The 20,213-nt window shown below is 38.6% G+C and overlaps 1 protein-coding gene across 10 annotated transcripts in view; it reads right to left on the bottom strand.

Annotated features, from left to right (window-relative positions):
• The window catches only part of NCK1 (NCK adaptor protein 1), a 73,082-nt gene continuing 52,869 nt past the window's right edge, over window positions 1–20,213 (bottom strand). For all 10 annotated transcript variants that reach the window (XM_014851961.3, XM_044754178.2, XM_044754179.2 and 7 more), the window contains 2 exons: window positions 2,752–3,464; window positions 1–683 (listed from right to left, as the gene is read on the bottom strand). In XM_014851961.3, the coding sequence (XP_014707447.1) occupies window positions 489–683; window positions 2,752–3,464 (908 nt within the window). In that variant the 3' untranslated portion in view covers window positions 1–488. The remainder of the gene's footprint in view (window positions 684–2,751; window positions 3,465–20,213) is intronic.

Raw genomic sequence — 20,213 nt, 5'->3', positions numbered from 1 at the left:
TAATTTCCAATTTTCCATTTATTATTGCTATTTAGTCACAGAAAAGATTAACACTCTCCAAGAAATTTATTTTAGCATATGTCATATATTGATATAATTTTATATGAAGAGAAACCATTGCAAAAGTGACTAACATGGTGCCCTTACAAGAAAATAAAGGCAATAAAGAAATTTTTCCATATAAAGACTTTTGATCTGCATCATTTTTTCAAAATATAAAACCATAACATTAGAAGCAAACAGAAAAACAGCAAAGAAAACAATAAAACTGAACACCAAGGATAAGGAATTGCTCTATGCAGATGCTTTGCATATGTAGTATATATGTATGGGCTGAGTTATAATAAAAATACTTATGTATTATAGTCAATCCTCACATAGAGTTAGAAACAGGAATTTCCAATCAAGTATGACTGGACTGGCATTTTGTCAGTCTTCAACTACATGACGAATCACAGCTGTGTAGCAGTCACTTCTGGTCAGCAGTATCATGATAAATGCTTGATAAGATATAATTTTTCCCCTTGTTCACTTGTAAAAATTGGTGCCTTTTTGTAATGTTCTACAAGTTCTTCCATGGTGCTGAATTTACGCTGCCCAATGCAGTAGACAGTCTCTTTTAGTTGGACTTTAAAATGCTTGTTCTTCCCTTGTGCTTTTAGTGATACTGAGAAATCATTTGGCTAAAAGAGAAAAAACATGTAAGGTTAACATTTTGAAAGACATCTATTAGCATTTTTATATTAAACACTAACAGCTAAAATTTGAGCACTTAGTAGTAGGCACTGTGCTAAATTATTTATAGAGATTATCTCCTTTATGCCTCAAAATAAACCCATTTTATGATAAAATCAAGGCTGAGAGAAGCTAAGGTATTGAGGATCATTCCATCTAGCTAACAACAGAGCCAGGATCCAAACCAAAGCAGCCAGACCCCAAAGTCTCTTGACTAATATGCTCTCCCTAACACCCACGGCAAATTCTCTGGTTTAACATCGGAAGCACAAGAGCTACCTTCTCTGCAGTCCGACTACTGGAGAGACTCATGAGAAAACCCAAGACATCCACCTCTTTTCATTTAGCAGCTAACAGTACTTATAGAGGAGCTGAGATAATACTCTGAATCCTCAAAGATGAAGGACACAAAAATGAGAATTAATGTAAGCACTAATGAAGGGTCGTAAACTCAAATGCCTACAAGAGGCCAAAAAAAAAAAAGAAGTAAACAAGTGACAGGGTGGACAGATAGAGGAAACAACAGTGCACGGCCAGTCTAAAGGAAGTGGCCACTTAGTTGTGACTGTTGCCTTGTGGGAATATGAGCTCAATGTTGACAGGCCTTCCAATTTTAAAAAGGAATCCTGACATCTGAATTCTTATAATAAATCTCCCAATATTTAAATACTGACATGAATTCAAATGTTTAAAAAACGTGCAGGTCAAACAAAATATGCCTGTTTGAGATCTCTACTTTAAAAATTCTACTGCTAAAAATGATGATATATTTTGGCTAATGTCTATGCTCAATTACACATAAGAAAATACACAGTATTCTGCAATCAAGTTACTTTCCTAGCATTTTTTTTTTTAACTTAAACTCTCTTTTGAATTGTCTATATCAACCCCAGAAGCCTCTTTTTATACAGTCACTGCCAAAATTTCAAACAGCAGGCTTCTTGGGAACATCCCATACTTATGGTTACTTTACCACCCACTCCAAGGTCACTCCCTTCCAAACCCACTGCCCACTGCTTGTCCTGGAAAGCAGGGCCAGGTCAGCATCTAACAGAAAACAACTCCCATCACTCTTCACTATCATCAACCACCTGCTCTTCCTGAGGGGTTTTGTACAGGCCCCATTTCCTGAACTTCACATTGGGCAGTCCAATTAGTCTTAGTCTCTCCTCTTCTTTCCTCTCTCCCTCTCTTATATATACACACATACCACTCACACTGACAGGTGTTCTTCCTTTTCAACCTTTTGTACAATCACACGTTCATTTTTGTACAACTACATACACACAAAGCCAATCACTAACCAAGATTTGAAAAGTAGTGGTATCCTTTATCAAGGAAAAATAAAGGCCATTTTTAAGAGAAAGGAGTATCATCAAATTCTAATATCCTAGATGGTACTCCAAAAGTGCTCACATAATTTTCTTATTCAATTTTTATGATTTTATAGTTTTATTGTTTTACTAGTATTAGAATAGAATTTATCTTTTCTTGCAAATGCATTTCAAATATAGTGAGTGTTAAAATAGATTTTTGAGGTACATAATGAAAGTATATTTCCAACTTCCAAACAACTAATTTATGAAGTAACTTAAATATCAATTTTTTAAATTTGGGATTTCCTTTATTATAAGGATGATGGTGCATCCAATATGCAACGTAAGAAATGTTTTCCCAGTTTAGGCTACTGCATTGCTCTACTCTCAATGAAGAAGCCCGTGCTCAATTTTCACAATTTTTCAGTTTAATGCAACAGAAAATTATTTCAGGAAGGCAAAACCAACCAAACCAGACAAGGCCAAATAATCCAGTGTAGTATCACTGCTAGGGCTATATTTTAGTGAAAATAAATATAGTTGGAAAGAACATTGACTTTAGCTTCAGAACATTTATACCCATGTTCCAGTTTACCACCTGGTTAATTTTAGGGAAGCCACTTAACCTCTCCAATCTTCTATTTACTGTTTTTAATAACCAGAGAGCTCTACTTCCATTTACCTTTGAAAATCAACTTACCGAAGATTCACTATCACGAATGAGGAAATCACCTTCATGCCCTCTTTCGTTTAATGCCATTTCTGCTTGATGCCTGGTGACTTTCCCATAATACCATGGATTGCCAGCAAACTTTCCAGTGAGTGAAGGCCTAATGTAATCACACTGCGGAGGTGATGGTTCCAAACCTGAGGTTAATGGATTATTCTGCATAATGGTAACGTAGTTTTTAGGCACCAGACCAACCGTTCCATTGATCTTCCTGCATTTCCACCACTCAGGGTCATTTTCAGGTTTTTCAATAACATCCATTACATCTCCTTTCTCAAAATTAAGTTCTTCATCATTGGATGAGCTGAATGGGTAAAGAGCCTGTACCACATGCAACACTTGCCCAGTGTTTAGGTTACTGACGACTGCTGCTAATTTCTCTGACAGAGAACCTACATGGTCACCCAAAGGGCTGTCACCTTCCTCAGTTACGTAGTTTGAAGGGAACCATCCAACTTGTCCATTGTAGCTACCCCGCCACCACCCATCACTGCATTTCTCCATGACGATCACCTTCGTTCCTTTTATCAACGACAATTCATCCTCTCGCTCTGCCATATAGTTAAATTTCACATAAGCAGGCATGTTGAGGTCATAGAGACGTTCCCCTGGGTCAACAAAGCTATCATCAGCAGGAGATGCAGAATCTGGCACACTAGGCTTTCTTTTCACTTTTCCAATGCCTGTTTAAATAAAAAGGGGTAAAGAAAAGAGCATATAGTCCAATGATAACCAAAAAAACCAATTTCTTCATTACTAAAAAAGGATCTTCAGCGGCTGGCCCCGTGGCCGAGTGGTTAAGTTCGCGCGCTCCGCTGCAGGCCGCCCAGTGTTTCGTTGGTTCGAATCCTGGGCGCGGACATGGCACTGCTCATCAGACCACACTGACGCAGCATCCCACATGCCACAACTAGAAGGACCCACAACAAAGAATATACAACTATGTACCGGGGGCTTTGGGGAGAAAAAGGAAAAAAAAAAATCTTTAAAAAAAAAAAAGGATCTTCAACTCTGTAGTTCTTTTAAGCCTTCAAACTTAGATAAATTTTTCTTTTTATATCCCCATGACCTATTACTTTATAACTAGAAGTCTGTACTTTTGACCCCCTTCACAAAATCTCTTTTCATAACTAAACACTTAACTGCAGTTATTATATAAAAGTTTACCTTCTCATCTTTTCTAAGGCCCTGAAATAACTGTATAACATAATTCAAAGGTTGTCCTAAATTAATGAATTTTCTCTTAAATGTAAATATAGATTATTTCTCTCATATCTACAAGAAAAGTACATAAAGGCTCCACCACACCCATATTCTTGTCTTACTTTATTAACCTAGAGTCTACAATTAGCTGTATAAAACAAACACTTAAATTACAACTTGAGATGCAAGATAAAACTGTAGTTAGGTCTGGGTAATCCTCCCATTTGCTTCCTTAGTTCCCAGACACAGGTTGCTCTATTTACCTCATGTTTATTTTAAAACAATATATTATCTACTTGTCTCCCCTCACCCCATTCACATGTCAGGTCCACAAGGGCAGGGATTCTTATTTCCTCTGTTCATGGATATAAGCCCAAGGCTCTCATATGGTACTCAGTACATACTAGATGCCTAAAATATATTTGTTGAAAGAAATGAGAAAATGACTAAATGGCAATATTATTATACATGTATGCTACATCAACTGCAATCAGGCATTTTCACTGCTTCTTATTTCTTAGCACATGATTTTTTGCTCTATTTGTACCAAGAAAACTGAGGTATTCCTAGGTAACATTTCTCAAATACCTTCTACCTCAAAACTCTTTCTCATTACCCTCATTCTTTTTCTTCACCCAGTTTTCCAACCTTTGATCCTCCTGTTTTCTTAACACTATTTTTCTGCCTCTTTTGGGACTCTTGGCCATCCTTGTTTTCCTCCTACCTATTGTCTAAAAACACACTCAGATCGCTTCTATTCCAAAATAAAATTACTTGATTCTGCTACCTCTTTTAAACTACACTATTCTTTAAAAAGTGGTCTTCTTTTTTTTCCTTCAACTTTTTCACCACTCACTTCTAACTCCTTATAAGGTGGTCCTGTCTCTCCACCATTCTACCAAAAGTACTCAAGCAAAACTTGTGAAAACTGTGTCATCTCTTTACTGCCAAATCGGTACCTTTTGGAGCCCTTAGTCTTTTCAAACTCTCTCTGCACCAACCAAGATCATAGATTACTGGCTCCATCATTTTCTCCTTCTTTAACGTCCCTAAGAGTCTCCTGTTTTCCCTACTGACCTGTTTAAATATTCTTGTGTGCTTCTGCCTGGGCTCCTCTAAACCTTGTTATAAAATTGCACTATATTTGTTCACTTCTCCATCATCCTTAATGAAAGAGTGAGCTTCCTGAGGGCAGAAAACTGGATCTTACTGCCTTGTATCTCCAGCACTTAGCAAGTATCCACACTAGTAGTGGGAACAAAGGAAGGTTTCCTGAACGGATAAGTGAATGATTCCTTAGTTGAAAGTGTTTCCCAAGATGCCATGCTTGGACTTCCCCTCTACTTCAAGGAAACCATAGGTTTTTATTTTCCATATCTTCTGTGTAGACAAGACAGTTGCAAGGTCTCTTCACAGCTCTAAGCTCTTTCTGGGATTCAAGCACTACAATTCCAATTGTCACCAGACATCTACAGACTGTACTATCAGCACCTCAAATACAATACCCATGTCTAAATAAAAATAACCTCTCCCATATCCGTAAATCAACTCCTTCCCTCCCAATTTCCTTACTTCTGGTTAATGGTATCATCATCCTGAAAAATCCCGACACCAGGATTTCTGGCAGAGTAGGGAACTCTAGGGTTTTATCCCTCCAAAAAAAGTAATTACTAAACTGGAGAATACTGTCAGAATCAACTTTTGCAGAACTCTGGAATCTAGTAAAAAATTTACAAAAACTAGAGCAAGGCTTAGTGAAGAAAGAAGCTGCTACTTTGTAGTAAGAGAACATTTTAAGTTGCCTGCCTACCATCTCTTACATCCCAAATCAGTGGTGGCTGTGAGGACAGCAACATGCACTCCTAACCCCAGAGGAAGCAATACAGATCTTATTCTTAAAGAACTGTGATTGTGAGTTTAAAGCTGTCTGGCAGCTACCTGAAGGACCAGCACAATGGCTTGCCTTGGTCTCAACCAACTTGGAGCATTCTCAGGGCTAGGGTGTCTCTTGCTAAAAGTATTTGACTGATGCAGAAGCCTGGGGCAAAGGACAATAATTGGGATGAGGAACAGACAGATTAAAAACTCTGGGAAGAAAAAATTGGGGAAAGGATATAAATGGGGAAATAAGGGCTTTTAAAAGCACCTGTGTATAACAGAGAATCAAGAAGGCCACACCCATAGCCAGGGCTGGACACATGCTCAGGAAAGGTCTTAGAAGACCCTATGCTTTTGCTTCTGGCTGACTTTCAGGCTCTGAAGAAGCAGTAAGTGAAGGCTAAGGCATAGTTGTAAATGGCCTGGCTAAGTGTTGAAAAAGTATTTTTTTCTTTTTCCTCTGCTTCCAGTTATTTAAGGAAACTCTGTCAAAACACCAGCTGACAGCTAAGCAAACAGAACACCGACTTCAGTGGCCACACGTGACAAAGAATATAGACTTTACAAAGATATTTTAGAAAGGTCACTAAACAAGCAAACAACCATCACCCACAATAAGAAGCAACAACGAACCCTATGGAGGGGTAGAATCTGATGCTGAAAGAAAAACTGTCAATCGAGAATTCTGTAATAGCAAAACTGTCCCTCAAACTGAAGGAGAAATTAAGACACTCCCAAACAAACAAAAACTGAAGGAGTGTGTCACACTAGACCCAAGTGCTCCAGGGAGTCCTCCAGGCTGAAAGGAAAGGTTACTAAACAGTAACTGGAAGTCCTAAGAGGAAATAAACAACAGTGGTAAAGGTAGCTACATTTGTAAATAGAAAACCAGTAGTGTTACATTTTTCACTTATAAGTCCTCTTTTTTCCCTGTATGATTGAAGATACAAGTGTATAAAACAACAATTTCAAATCTAGGTTAATGGGCACACAATGTATAAAGATGAAACTGTAAAGGAATAGAATTTTGTATACTATTGAAACTAAGTTTGTATTAATTAAAACTTGATTGCTAAAAAGTTATATTAGGGGCCGGCCCCACAGCCGAGTGGTTAAGTTCGCGCACTCCGCTTCGGTGGCCCAGGGTTTTGCCAGTTTGGATCCTGGGCACAGACATGGCACCACTTGTCAGGCCATGCTGAGGTGGCATCCCACATGCCACAAGCAGAAGGACCCACAACTAAAAGCATACAACTGTGTACCAGAGGGCTTTGGGGAGAAAAAGGAAAAATAAAATCTTTAAAAAAAATTAAAAAAAAAAAGTTCTGTTAATCTCTCACAATTTCCAGCGCACGGGTCGGTGCAGGGGGCACCCGGACTTCCTGTAGACATGCTTGGGGACACGGTTGGAGCTCCAGCACATGGCTCTGCGGCACGGGGGTAGGCTCCGGGGTCCCGCACCTCCCCAGCAGGGAAAGCCTCTGCTTGCCATTAGCAGGGAGGCCATGCCCAGAATCCAGGACACAGGGAAGCTCCCAGTGGGCGGATTCCCCAGCACGGCACCAGACCGCAAGCTGCTGCTGGGCTCATGGTCTCCGGCGCATGGGTTGGTGCAGGGGGCGCCCAGACTTCCCATAGACGTGCTTGGAGACACGGTTGGAGCTCCAGCGCCTGGCTCTGTGGCACGAGGGAGGGATCCGGGGTCCCGCACCTCCCCGGCAGGGAAAGCTTCTGCTCACCATTAGCAGGGAGGCCACGCTCAGAATCCAGGACAAAGGGAAGCTCCCAGTGGGTGGATTCCCCAGCACGGCACCAGACCGCAAGCTGCTGCTGGGCTCACAGTCTCCGGCGCAGGGGTCAGTGCAGGGGGTGCCCGGACTTCCCATGGACGAGCTTGGGGACTGGGTGGAGCTCCAACACCCGGCTCTGCGGCCCGGGGGGATGCTCCAGGGTCCCGCACCCCCCCCAGCAGGGAGGGCCTCTGCTCGCCATTGGCAGGGAGGCCCTGCCCAGCATTCGGAACACCAGGAAGCTCCCTAGAGCAGAATTCCCCACAAGGCAGCAGCTTACAAGCCACTGCCAAGCCCACGGACTCTGGCTGTGTCCCAGACGAGGCAAGGGTCTCCCAGAGATCCCGTGAGAGTGGAGTGGGGCAGAGTGGAGGTCTGGTGAAATGGCTACGTAGCCCAGGGGGGAACTCCAGGTTTCTACAGCAGCCTCAGCAACAGCCTCTGCACAGCACTAGTGGAGAGGTCCCAACTGGCAATCGCAAGGCGGGAAGGCCCTGGGGCAAAAGCAGCACAACTAGGTGAGCTAACGACAGACTGCAGAAGATACCCATAGCTCTGCTGGGACCTATAGTGGACAAGTGTGATCTTGTGGGCTCTGTTAGGGACAAAGCAGCGATTACAGGTGATCTTGCTCCTGGCTGCTGGGAAAGCCCACAACACTGCTGCAGACCACAAGGAGGGAGCGCGTCTAAGTGGGCTGCAGCAGTAGGCACCAGCAGCCTGAGGCCCCCTTGCGATTGCCCCCACAACCGATGAGGGACCTCACAGGACCACTGTGACTACGAGGAGGGGTCCAGGTCCAGTCAGTAACAGCTGACAGGGTTCCTGGTTGGTGCAGTCTAAACAGGTGCCCCCCCGCCCCCCCGACACACCAGTCGCAACAAGTGGAAGCAGCGACTAAACTCTATCTCTATGCGGAGGCACAAATCCATGCCATCAAGCAGTATGAAAAAATATATTAAATCTCCAGAACAGAAGGAAAATGATAAGCACCCAGAAAACAATCCCAAAGACAACGAAATCTATAACCTAAATGACGATGATTTCAAAACTGCCATTATTAAAAAACTCAACGACTTAAAAGAGAATTCAGATAGACAACTCAATGAGTTCAGGAGCTATGTCACAAAAGAGCTTGACACTATAAAGAAGAACCAATTAGAAATAGTGGAGATGAAGAACACAATGGAGGAGATTAAGAAAAATCTGGACTCTCTGAACAGTAGGGTCGATAATATGATGGACAGAATTAGCAATTTGGAGGATAGGAATATAGAAATGCTGCAGACAGAGGAGGAGAGAGAACTAAGACTAAAAAGAAAGGCATAAACTCTCCAAGAATTATCCGACTCAATTAGGAGATGCAACATAAGAATTATAGGTATACCAGAGGGATAAGAGAAGGAGAAGGGGGCGGAAGGCCTGTTCAAAGAAATAATAGCTGAGAACTTTCCAAACTTGGGAAGAGAGATGGAACTTCATGTGACAGAAGCCAACCTCCAAACTTTATTAACGTAAGAAGACCAACCCCAAGGCATATAGTAGTGAAACTAGCAAAGGTCAATGACAAAGAAAATCCTAAGGGCAGCCAGGCAGAAGAAAATAACTTACAAAGGAAACCCCATAAGGCTATCAGCTGATTTCTCAGGAGAGACCTTACAGGCTAGAAGAGATTGGAATGAAATATTCAAAACTCTGAAGGACAAAAACCTGCAGCCAAGAATACTCTACCAAGTGAAAATATCCTTCAAATAGGATGGAGAAATAAAAACTTTCCCAGATAAACAAAAGTTAAGGGAGTTCATTGCCACAAAACCTCCTCTTCAAGAAATGCTCAGGAAGAACCTTATTCCTGAAAAATCAAAAAAAGGAAAGGGGTTACAAAATCCAGAACAAAGGAGATAAGCAGAAGGACAATAACACAAAGTAACAGCTCTCCATCAGGACAAAATGCAAAAGAACTGGAAAACAAGTGATAAAATGGCAACAGTAGGCCCCCACGTTTCAATAATCACTCTAAACGTGAATGGATTGAACTCTCCAATCAAAAGGCACAGAGTGGCAGGATGGATCAAAGAACAAGATCCAACAATATGCTGCCTCCAGGAAACACGCCTCAGCCCCAAAGACAAACACAGACTCAAAGTGAAGGGATGGAAGACAATACTCCAAGCTAATAATGAACAAAAGAAAGCAGGTGTTGCCACGCTTATATCAGACAAAGTAGACTTCAAAGCAAAACAGATAAAGAAAGACAAAGAGGGGCAGTATATAATGATAAAAGGGACGCTCCACCAAGATGACATAACACTTATAAATATATACGCACCCAACACAGGAGCACCAAAAGTCGTAAAGAAACTATTAACAAAACTAAAAGGAGACATAAACAGCAATACAATAATAGTAGGGGACCTCAACACCCCATTAACACCATTGGACAGATTGTCCAGACAGAAAATCAACAAGGAAATTATAGAATTAAATGAAAAATTAGATCAGATGGACCTAATAGGTATATATAGGACACTTCATCCAAAAACAGCAGGTTACACATTCTTCTCAAGCGCGCATGGAACATTCTCAAGGATAGACCATATCTTGGGAAACAAAACAAGCATCAGTAAGTTCAAGAGGGTTGAAATAATATCAAGCATCTTTTCTGATCACAATGCTATGAAACTAGAAATCAACTACAAGAATAAAGCTGGGAAAGGGCCAAAAATGTGGAGACTAAACAACATGCTACTGAACAAACAATGGATTACTGAAGAAATTAAAGAAGAAATCAAATATTATCTGGAGACAAATGAAAATGAAAACACACCGTACCAAATTATTTGGGACACAGCAAAGGCAGTCCTAAGAGGGAAATTCATTGCAATACAGGCTCACCTCAATAAGCAAGAAAAATCTTACATAAACAACCTCAAACAACACCTAACGGAATTAGAAAAAGAAGAACAAACAAAGCCCAAAGTCAGTAAAAGGAGGGAAATAATAAAAATTGAGCGGAAATAAATGATAGTGAAACAAAAAAGACAGTAGAAAGGATCAATGAAACAAAGAGTTGGTTCTTCGAAAAAATTAACAAAATCGACAAACCCTTAGCCAGACTCACTAAAAAAAAAAAAAGAGACAAGTCTCAAATAAATAAAATTAGAAACGAGAAAGGAGAAATCACAACAGATACCGAAGAAATACAAAGGATCATAAGAGAATACTATGAAAAACTATATGCCAACAAATTGAACAACCTAGAAGAAATGGATAAATTTCTAGACTCATACAACCTACCCAAACTGAATCAGGAAGAAATAGAGAACCTGAATAGACCAATCACAAGAAATAGATACAGTAATCAAAAACCTCCCCAAAAATAAGTGTCCAGGACCAGACGGCTTCTCTGGAGAATTCTACCAAACATTCAAAGAAGATTTAATAACTATCCTTCTCAAACTATTCCAGAAAATAGAGGAAGATGGAGCACTCCCTAATACATTCTATGAAGCCAACATCACTCTGATCCCCAAACCTGACAAGGACAACACAAAGAAGGAAAACTACAGGCCAATATCACTGATCCTCAACAAAATTTTGGCAAACCGAATACAGCAATACATCAAAAAGATTATACACCATGATCAAGTGGGATTTATACCAGGGACACAGGGATGGTTCAACATCCTCAAGTCAATCAACGTGATTCACTACATTAACAAAACGATAAACAAAAACCACATGATCATCTCAATAGATGCAGAGAAAGCATTCGACAAGATCCAACATCCATTTATGATAAAAACCCTCAATAAAATAGATATAGAAGGGAAGTACCTCAACATAATAAAGGCCATATATGACAAACCCACAGCCAACATCATACTCAACAGACAAAAACTGAAACCCATCCCTCTCAGAACAGGAACAAGACAAGGGCGCCCACTTTCACCACTCTTATTCAACATAGTACTGGAGGTTTTGGCCAGAGCTATTCGGCAGGAAAAAGAAATAAAAGGAATCCAAACAGGCAACGAAGAAGTAAAACTCTCGCTGTTTGCAGACGACATGATCTTATATATAGAAAACCCCAAAGAATCCATAAAAAAACTATTAGAAACAATCAACAACTACAGCAAAGTTGCAGGGTATATAATCAACATACATAAATCAGTAGCATTTCTATATGCTAACAATGAACTAACAGAAAAAGATCTCAAGAACTCAATCCCATTCACAATTGCAACAAAATGAATAAAATACCTTGGGATAAATTTAACCAAGCAAGTGAAAGATCTATACAACAAAAACCACAAGACCTTCTTGAAAGAAATCGACGACGACATAAAGAGATGGAAAGACATTCCATGCACATGGATTGGAAGAATAAACATAGTTAAAACGTCCATACTACCTAAAGCAATCTACAGATTCAACGCTATCCCAATCAGAATTCCAATGTCATTCTTTACAGAAATTGAACAAAGAATCCTAAAATTCATATGGGGCAACAAAAGACCCAGAATTGCTAAAGCAATCCTGAGAAAGAAGAACACGGCTGGAGGCATCACAATCCCTGACTTCAAAACATACTACAAAGCTACAGTAATCAAAACAGCATGATACTGGTACAAAAACAGATGCACAGATCAATGGAACAGAATTGAAAGCCCAGAAATAAAACCACACATCTATGGACAGCTAATCTTTGACAAAGGAGCTGAGGGCCTACAATGGAGGAAAGAAAGTCTCCTCAACAAATGGTGCTGGGAAAAGTGGACAGCCACATGTAAAAGAATGAAAATCAACCATTCTTTTTCACCATTTACTAAAACAAACTCAAAATGGATCAAAGACCTAAAGATTAGGCCAGAAACAATAAGTCTTCTAGAAGAGAGTATCGGCAGTACACTCTTTGACATCAGCTTCAAAAGAATCTTTTTGGACACCATAACCCCTCACATGAGGGAAACAATAGAAAGAATAAACAAATGGGACTTCATCAGACTAAAGAGCTTCTTCAAGGCAAGGGAAAACAGGATTGAAACAAAAAACAGCCCACTAATTGGGAAAAAATATTCACAAGTTATTTATCTGACAAAGGGTTAATCTCTATAATATACAAAGAACTCACATAATTCAACACCAAGAAATCAAACAACCCAATTACAAAATGGGCAGGGGACATGAACAGACATTTCTCCAAAGAAGATATATGGATGGCCAATAGACACATGAAAAGATGCTCATCATCACTAATCATCAGGGAAATGCAAATCAAAACTACACAGGGAAAAGCAAATCAAAACTACACTAAGATATCACCTTACACCTGTTAGAATGGCAAAAACATCTAAAACCAAGAGTGACAAAGGTTGGAGAGGCTGTGGAGAAAAGGGAACCCTCATACACTGTTGCTGGGAATGCAAACTGGTGCAGCCACTATGGAAAACAGTATGGAGATTCCTCAAAAAGTTAAGAATAGAAATACCTATGACCCAGCCATCCCACTACTGGGTATCTATCCTAAGAACCTGAAATCAGCAATTCCAAAAGTTCCACGCACCCCTATGTTCATCGCAGCATTATTCACAATAGCCAAGTCATGGAACCAACCTAAGTGTCCAGCAACTGATGACTGGATAAAGAAGATGTGGTATATATATACGATGGAATACTACTCAGCCATAAAAAAGGACAAAGTCATCCCATTCACAACAACATGGACAGACCTTGAGAGTATTATGTTGAGTGAAATAAGCCAGAGAGAGAAAGACGAACTCTCTATGACTCCACTCATAGGTGGTAGTTAACACATGGACAAAGAGAACTGAACGGTGGTTGCCAGGGAAAAGGGGGGTGGGGGGAGGGCACTAGGGGTGAAGTGGTGTACCTACAACATGACTAATAATGATGTACAACTGTAATTTCACAAGGATGTTAACTTTCATAACCTTAATAAAAAAGAAATTTTTTTTAAAGTTATGTTAATTGTAACTTCCAGAGTAATCACTAAGGAAATACTAAACAATTTACAAAAAAGAAATGAAGGGAAACAAAATGGTATATCAGGAAAAAAATCAATTATAAAAGAAGGTACTATTAGAGGAACTAAGGGGACAAAAGGTATAAGACATATAAAAAACAAATAAAATAGCAGAATGCCTTCCTTACCAGTAATTACTTGAAATGTAAATGGATTAAAATATTAGATTAAAAGGCAGAGACTGGCAGAAAGGATTTAAAAACATGATCCAAATTCATGCTATCTACAAGATACTAAGTTTAGATCCAAAGATGCAAATAGGTTTGAAAGTGAAAAGCTAGTAAAACACATTCGGTGAAAATGGTAACCAAAAGAGAGCTGGGGTGGCTATATGAGTATCAGACAACATAGACTTCAAGACAAAAGTTGTTAACAAGAGACAAAGAAGGACATTATATACTGATAACAGTCAATTCATCAAGACAATACAACAATTATAAATATATACACACCTAAGAACAAAGCCCCAAGACATATAAAGCAAAAACTGACAGAATTAAAGGAGAAATTGACAGTTCTACAATATAGTTGGTGACTTCAATACCTCACTTTCAATAACGGAGAGAACTAGACAAAAGATCATTAAGGAAATAGAGGACTTGAAAAACACTATAAACCAGTTAGACCTACAGACACATACTGAACACTACAAAACAACAGCAGAAGACACATTCTTCTCCAGTGCACATGGAACACTCTCCAAGAGAGTGTTATGTTAGGCCACAAAGCAAGCTCAATAAATAGAAAGAAACTGAAATCATTTAAATATCTTTTTTTTAACACAATGGAATAAAACCAGAAATAACAGAAAGGAAAACTAGAAAATTCACAAATATATGGAAATTAATCAACACACAAACAACTGGTGGGTCAAAGAAGAAATTATAGGTGAGATTAGAAAATACTTTGAGACAAATGAAAATGAAAACACAACATACCAAAACCCACAGACTGCAGCAAAAACAATGCTCAGAGGGAAATTTAAAGCTCTAAAAGCAGTGACAGCCCTGGGGCCGAGTGCTTAAGTTCACACGCTCCGCTTTGGTGGCCCAGGGTTTGCAAGTTCAGATGCTGGGCGTGGACCTACACACTGCTCATTGAGCCATGCTGTGGCGGCATCCCACATAGAAGAACTAGAGTGACTTACAACTAGGTAATAAATACAACTATGTACTGGGGCTTTGGGGAGGAGAAAAAAAAAGAGGAGAGCTCTAAAAGCTTACACTAAAAAAGGAAATCAGAGGCTGGCCCCGTAATGTAGTGGTTAAGTTCAGTGTGCTCCACTTCAGTGGCCCACATTTGCAGATTCGGATCCCTGGCCTGGATAAATGTGGCAGTGACACACATACAAAACAGAGGAAGACTGTCACAAATGTTAGCTCAGGGCAAATCTTCCTCAGCAAAAAAACATATTATATATATCAATCTCAAATCAATAATCTAATTTACTCCTTAAGGAACTAGAAAAAGATCAAGATAAACCCAAACCCAGCAGAAAGAAAGAAACAATAAAGATTAGAGCAGAGATAAACACAAAGAAAATAGTAAAACAACAAAGAATCAATGAAACCAAAAGTTGGTTTTTGAAAATTATCAGCAAAATTGACAAATCTTTAGCTAGACTGACCAAGAAAAGAGAGAAAAGACTCAAATTACAAAAATCAGAAATGAAGTGGAGACATTACTAATGGAGACCACATACATTACTAGAGACCTTACAGAAATAAAAGAGTAAGAAAACACTACGAACAACTATGTCAATAAATTAGATAACCTAGACGAAAAGGACAAACTGCTAAAACACACAAATTCCCAAAGTCTTTGTTCACAACAGTTTTGTCAACCAATCAATACATAACCTTGTTTATGTGTGTTTCTCTTTAAAGACACTTTATTTAATATAAATTGATTCATTAACATTGAACTCACGGACATCAACACTATAATTCATGCCTGAATGAAGCTTATATCTAACACATATATTTTTTCCATAAGACAAATCACACCTTTCCTGAGCTTAGGAACACTAGACAACACTTCAGCACTATGCTTGGGGGCCATTTTAAACAGCAAAATTACCAAAAAAAGCACAAAAGTGCAAAAAAGTGGCACTAAAAGGTGACAAGGACACTTATTTACAAGGACACTTATTTACAGTATGAGAGCTGAAACAAAAAGGCAGAGCATCACCTTGTTTGACCTCAACCAGCAACATGTGCATCAAGCAACTCAAATTTTTTGCATTCTGCACATGTCTGCAAAAGCACTGTGAGTATCAATTTGGGGCTTACAAACAAATTTTAGCAAGTAAGGAAATTCACAAATGTGAAATCTGTAAAAAGTAAGAATCATCTATACTAGCAAACTGAATATATTAAGAGGACTGCATATCATGACCAAGTAGGACTTGTCCCCGGAATGTAAGGGTGGTTTAACGTGTGAAAATCAACATTATACACCACATTAATAGAATGAAGGGGAAAAAACCCACATGATTATTTCAATTGATGTAGAAAAAGCAATGGACAAAATCTAACACCTTTTCATAATAAAAACAGTCAGCAAACCAGGAAGAGAATTTCCTCAACATAATAAAGGGCACTTATGAAAAACCCACACTTAACTATCATACTCAATGGTGAAAGAGTGAAAAAGCTTTCCCCTAAGGTCAGGAACAAGACATGGATGCCCTCTTTCACCACTTCTATTCAACACTATACTGGAAGTGATAGCCAGAGCAATTAGGAAAGAAAAAGAAATAAAAGATATCCAAACTGGAAAGGAAGAAGCAAAATAATCCTTATTCACAGATGACATGATCTTATATACAGAAAACACTAAAGAATCCAAAAAAAAAAAGTTAGAACTAATAAATGAATTTAGCAAAGTTGCAAGATATAAAACCAACACACAAAAATCAGTTGTATTTCTATATGCTAGCAATGAACAATCTAAAGAGGAAATTAAGAAAACAATTCCATTTATAAATAGCATTAAGAATAAAATATGAATAAATTTAATCAAGGAGGTACAAGACTTGTATACTAACAAAATATTGCTGAAAGAAAGTAAAGATCTAAATAAATGGAAAGACAGTCTATGTTTATGGATTTGAAGACTTATTTTTAGATGGCAACACTATCCGAAGTGATTCACAAATTCAATGTAATCCTTATCAAAGTTCTAATACCCTTTTTTGGGAAGAAATGAAAAAGCTGATCCTAAAATTTATATGGAATTGCAAGGGACCCCAAACAGACAAAACAATTTTGAAAAAGGAAAACAAAGTTGGAAGACACACTTCCTAATTTCAAAACTTACTACAAAACCAGAGTAATCAAAACAGTGTGGTACTCACATAAAAGGACAGACATATAGACCTATCAATAGAACAGAACTGAGAGTCCTGAAATTAACCCACACAACTGTAGTCAATTGATTTTCAACAAGGGTGCCAAGACCATCTACTGAAAGAAAGAATAGTCTCTTCAACAAATGATGCTGAGACAACTAGAGATCCACATGCAAAAGAAGGAAGTTGGACTTCTACTTAACACCATATACAAAAATTAACTCAAAGTGGATCAATGACCCAACTATAATAGTTAAAACTTTAAAACTCTCAGAAGAAAACATAGAGGAAAGTCTTCATGACCTTGGATTTAGGAATGGATTGTTAGATTTAACACCAAAAACACAGGAAACCAAAAAAAAAAAAAAAGATAAATTGCACTTGATTAAAATAAAAAACATTTGTGCAAAGGATACTACCAAGAAAGTGAAAAGACAACCTACAGAACTAGGAAAGAATACTTGCAAATAATTCTGATAAGGGTCTATATCCATAACATATAAAGAACTCAGAACCCAACAACAAAAAGAAAAACAAAAATGGGCAAAGGATTTGAATAAACACTTATCCAATGAAGATATACAAATACCAAAAAAACACATCAAAAGATGCTCAATATCACTAGTCATTAGGGAAATGCAAATCAAAACCATAATGAAACACCACTTCACACCTACTAGGATGGCTGTAATAAAACCAAACCGAAAAAGGAAAATAACAAGTGCTGGTGAGGGAGAAACTGGTACCCCTCTTACAGTGCTGGTCAAAATTTAAAATGGAGCAACTGCTGTGGAAAACAGTTTGACGGTTCCTCAAAATTTTAAACAGAACTACCATATGATCCAATAATTCCACTCCTAGGTATACACCCCAAAGAACTGAAAACAGGTATTCAAACAAATACTTGTACACAAATGTTCATAGCTTCACTGTTCACAATACAGATGAAGGGATAAACAAAACGTAGTATACCCATATAATGCAATATTACGCAGCCATAAAAGGGATGAAGTAGTGATACATGCTACAACATGGATGAACCTCAAAAACAGTATGCTAAGTGAAAAAAACCAGACACAAAAGGTCACATGTTGTATGATTCCATTTATATGAAACAGCCAGAATATGTAAAACCACACAGAAAGCAGATCAATGGTTGCCAGGGGCTGAAGGGAGGGAGGAAAGGGGAGTGACTGATTGATGGGAACAGGGTTTCCTTTTGGAGTGATAAAAATGGTTTGGAATTAGATGTGATGGTTGCACAACATTGTTAATGAACTAAATATCACTGAATTGTACACTTTAAAATGGTTAATTTTATATGAATTTTACCTCATAAAAAAACTTAAAAAAAAAAATATCCTTAGAGTCAAATCCTTAGAGTCATCATATGTCCTTTCTGCAAATGCTTTCTATTCCCACAATTCACAAGCTAGTTCGGGCCTCTTAATTGTACTTGAGCCTCCACTACTCTCTAAACTAGTTTCCTCGCTAATCCAATCTGTCCCACTTCGACCTGTCACACATATCATCCAGTCTAACCTTCTTATGAATACAGCTGCAATCACATGACAATATTGCTCAAAAGACAACAGTGGCTCTTCATTGCCTATCAAATTAAGAGAAATACTCTGCCTACAATCTACAGCCCTATCCAGAATGTCCTTAGCCTTCCTTTTCAGTCTTATGGTACAGACTATCGAAAATACCATAGACCCTGAATCAGCCTTTGGGTTCAAATCCCAGCTACACCACTCTGGAATCTTGAGCAAGCTATTTCACTTTTCTGAGCTTAGAAACGGAGAAAACACAACTTACTATGAGAGCAGTATGAGAACTGAATAAAATAAAATAATAGCACTGTACATATATAGTAAATGTTAAATAAAAGCATCTTTCTATAATGCCCTGCACTAAAACTACCCCAAATCCTAATAAAAATGGGCTACTTAAACCCCCTTAACAGAAAATGTTCCCACCTTCATGACTTAATTTACCCTGTTTGCTAGTTTCTTCCCAAAACTTTATTAAAACTTCTGCCTCTCAAAAATCTACCCATTCAAGAAGCACCATTTCAAACAACTTTTTTACTCATCTTCCCAGTCTGTGTTTCTCAACATCCTTCACTTCCTACCCTCACCCCCAATGATATGTAAGCTCTCCTTTTTTAAGCACCATAGCACTTTGTACTTCTGAGGTGCTTGTATGATAGCGTTTCCTGTGTTTGTCTTTTAAGCTCATCTACTAGAGCATAAGCTTCCGGAGAGGAGCATTCGGTCTCACTGATCTTCTGCTTTTCTATACTATTTAGAACTGTGTACATAGCAGATGCTCAATAAATGTTTTTTAAGTTGATTAAAACCGAATACTGATATAAGCAAATACAAAGTTTTAAACCTGAAAACAAAAGCTAGTTCCAAAATGATTTAAGTTCTGAAAACGATAACATCTAAGACTAATTACACATTGTCAAAAAAAGAATGAAGAATTTTTGGGCAGACCCAACAATTAAAGTCCCCAGTGGGAAAACACCAAAAACAACCTATTTTAACCTTAGAGGCCACAAATATTTCAGGGAAAGAACATAAGCTTAGAATGTTTGTTTTCTATGCAACACAAAGCCCTCCATGACCTCTCTTGTGAGCATGTCTTCAACCTCGTACCTGTTCAACTAATACAACAGCCACAGAAACTTCTCAGTTACCAAAAAAACCACGCTCTTTCAAGGCTCTAAGCCGTTGCACATGATATTTTTCTGCCTAAAACACTTGCCATCCTCATTCTTCAAGACTCAGTCAAGCTATCTTCTCACTGAAGACGTCCCTCTCTCTCCCTAAAACAGAGTTGAGGTAGTCCTCCTTTGTGCCACTACCTTTCTTTGTAAATATTTTTACTGTAAACACTCAACACTCTCTAAACCAATATTTGCTTCCTTGAGATGAAACAATGTTTTTAATCACCTTTCTATCTATTCCCAGGTGCCTGGCCCATATTAAGTGTCCTGTTACTCTTTCTCATGTGAATGACTGACAAATGCAGGCATAATCAATAGCTTGTTTTTTTCCTTGCTTACAGTTCTTTGGGTAGGGCTTGTTTATTGTTCTTTGTTTCTATTGCTAAAAAATGGTCCTTCCAATCTCCTGTTATCGATGAGAGAGAACAT

This window comes from Equus asinus, chromosome 21 (assembly GCF_041296235.1).
Source record: "Equus asinus isolate D_3611 breed Donkey chromosome 21, EquAss-T2T_v2, whole genome shotgun sequence".
Classification (NCBI taxonomy): domain Eukaryota; kingdom Metazoa; phylum Chordata; class Mammalia; order Perissodactyla; family Equidae; genus Equus; species Equus asinus.
This window is presented reverse-complemented; position numbering and strand designations above follow the sequence as displayed.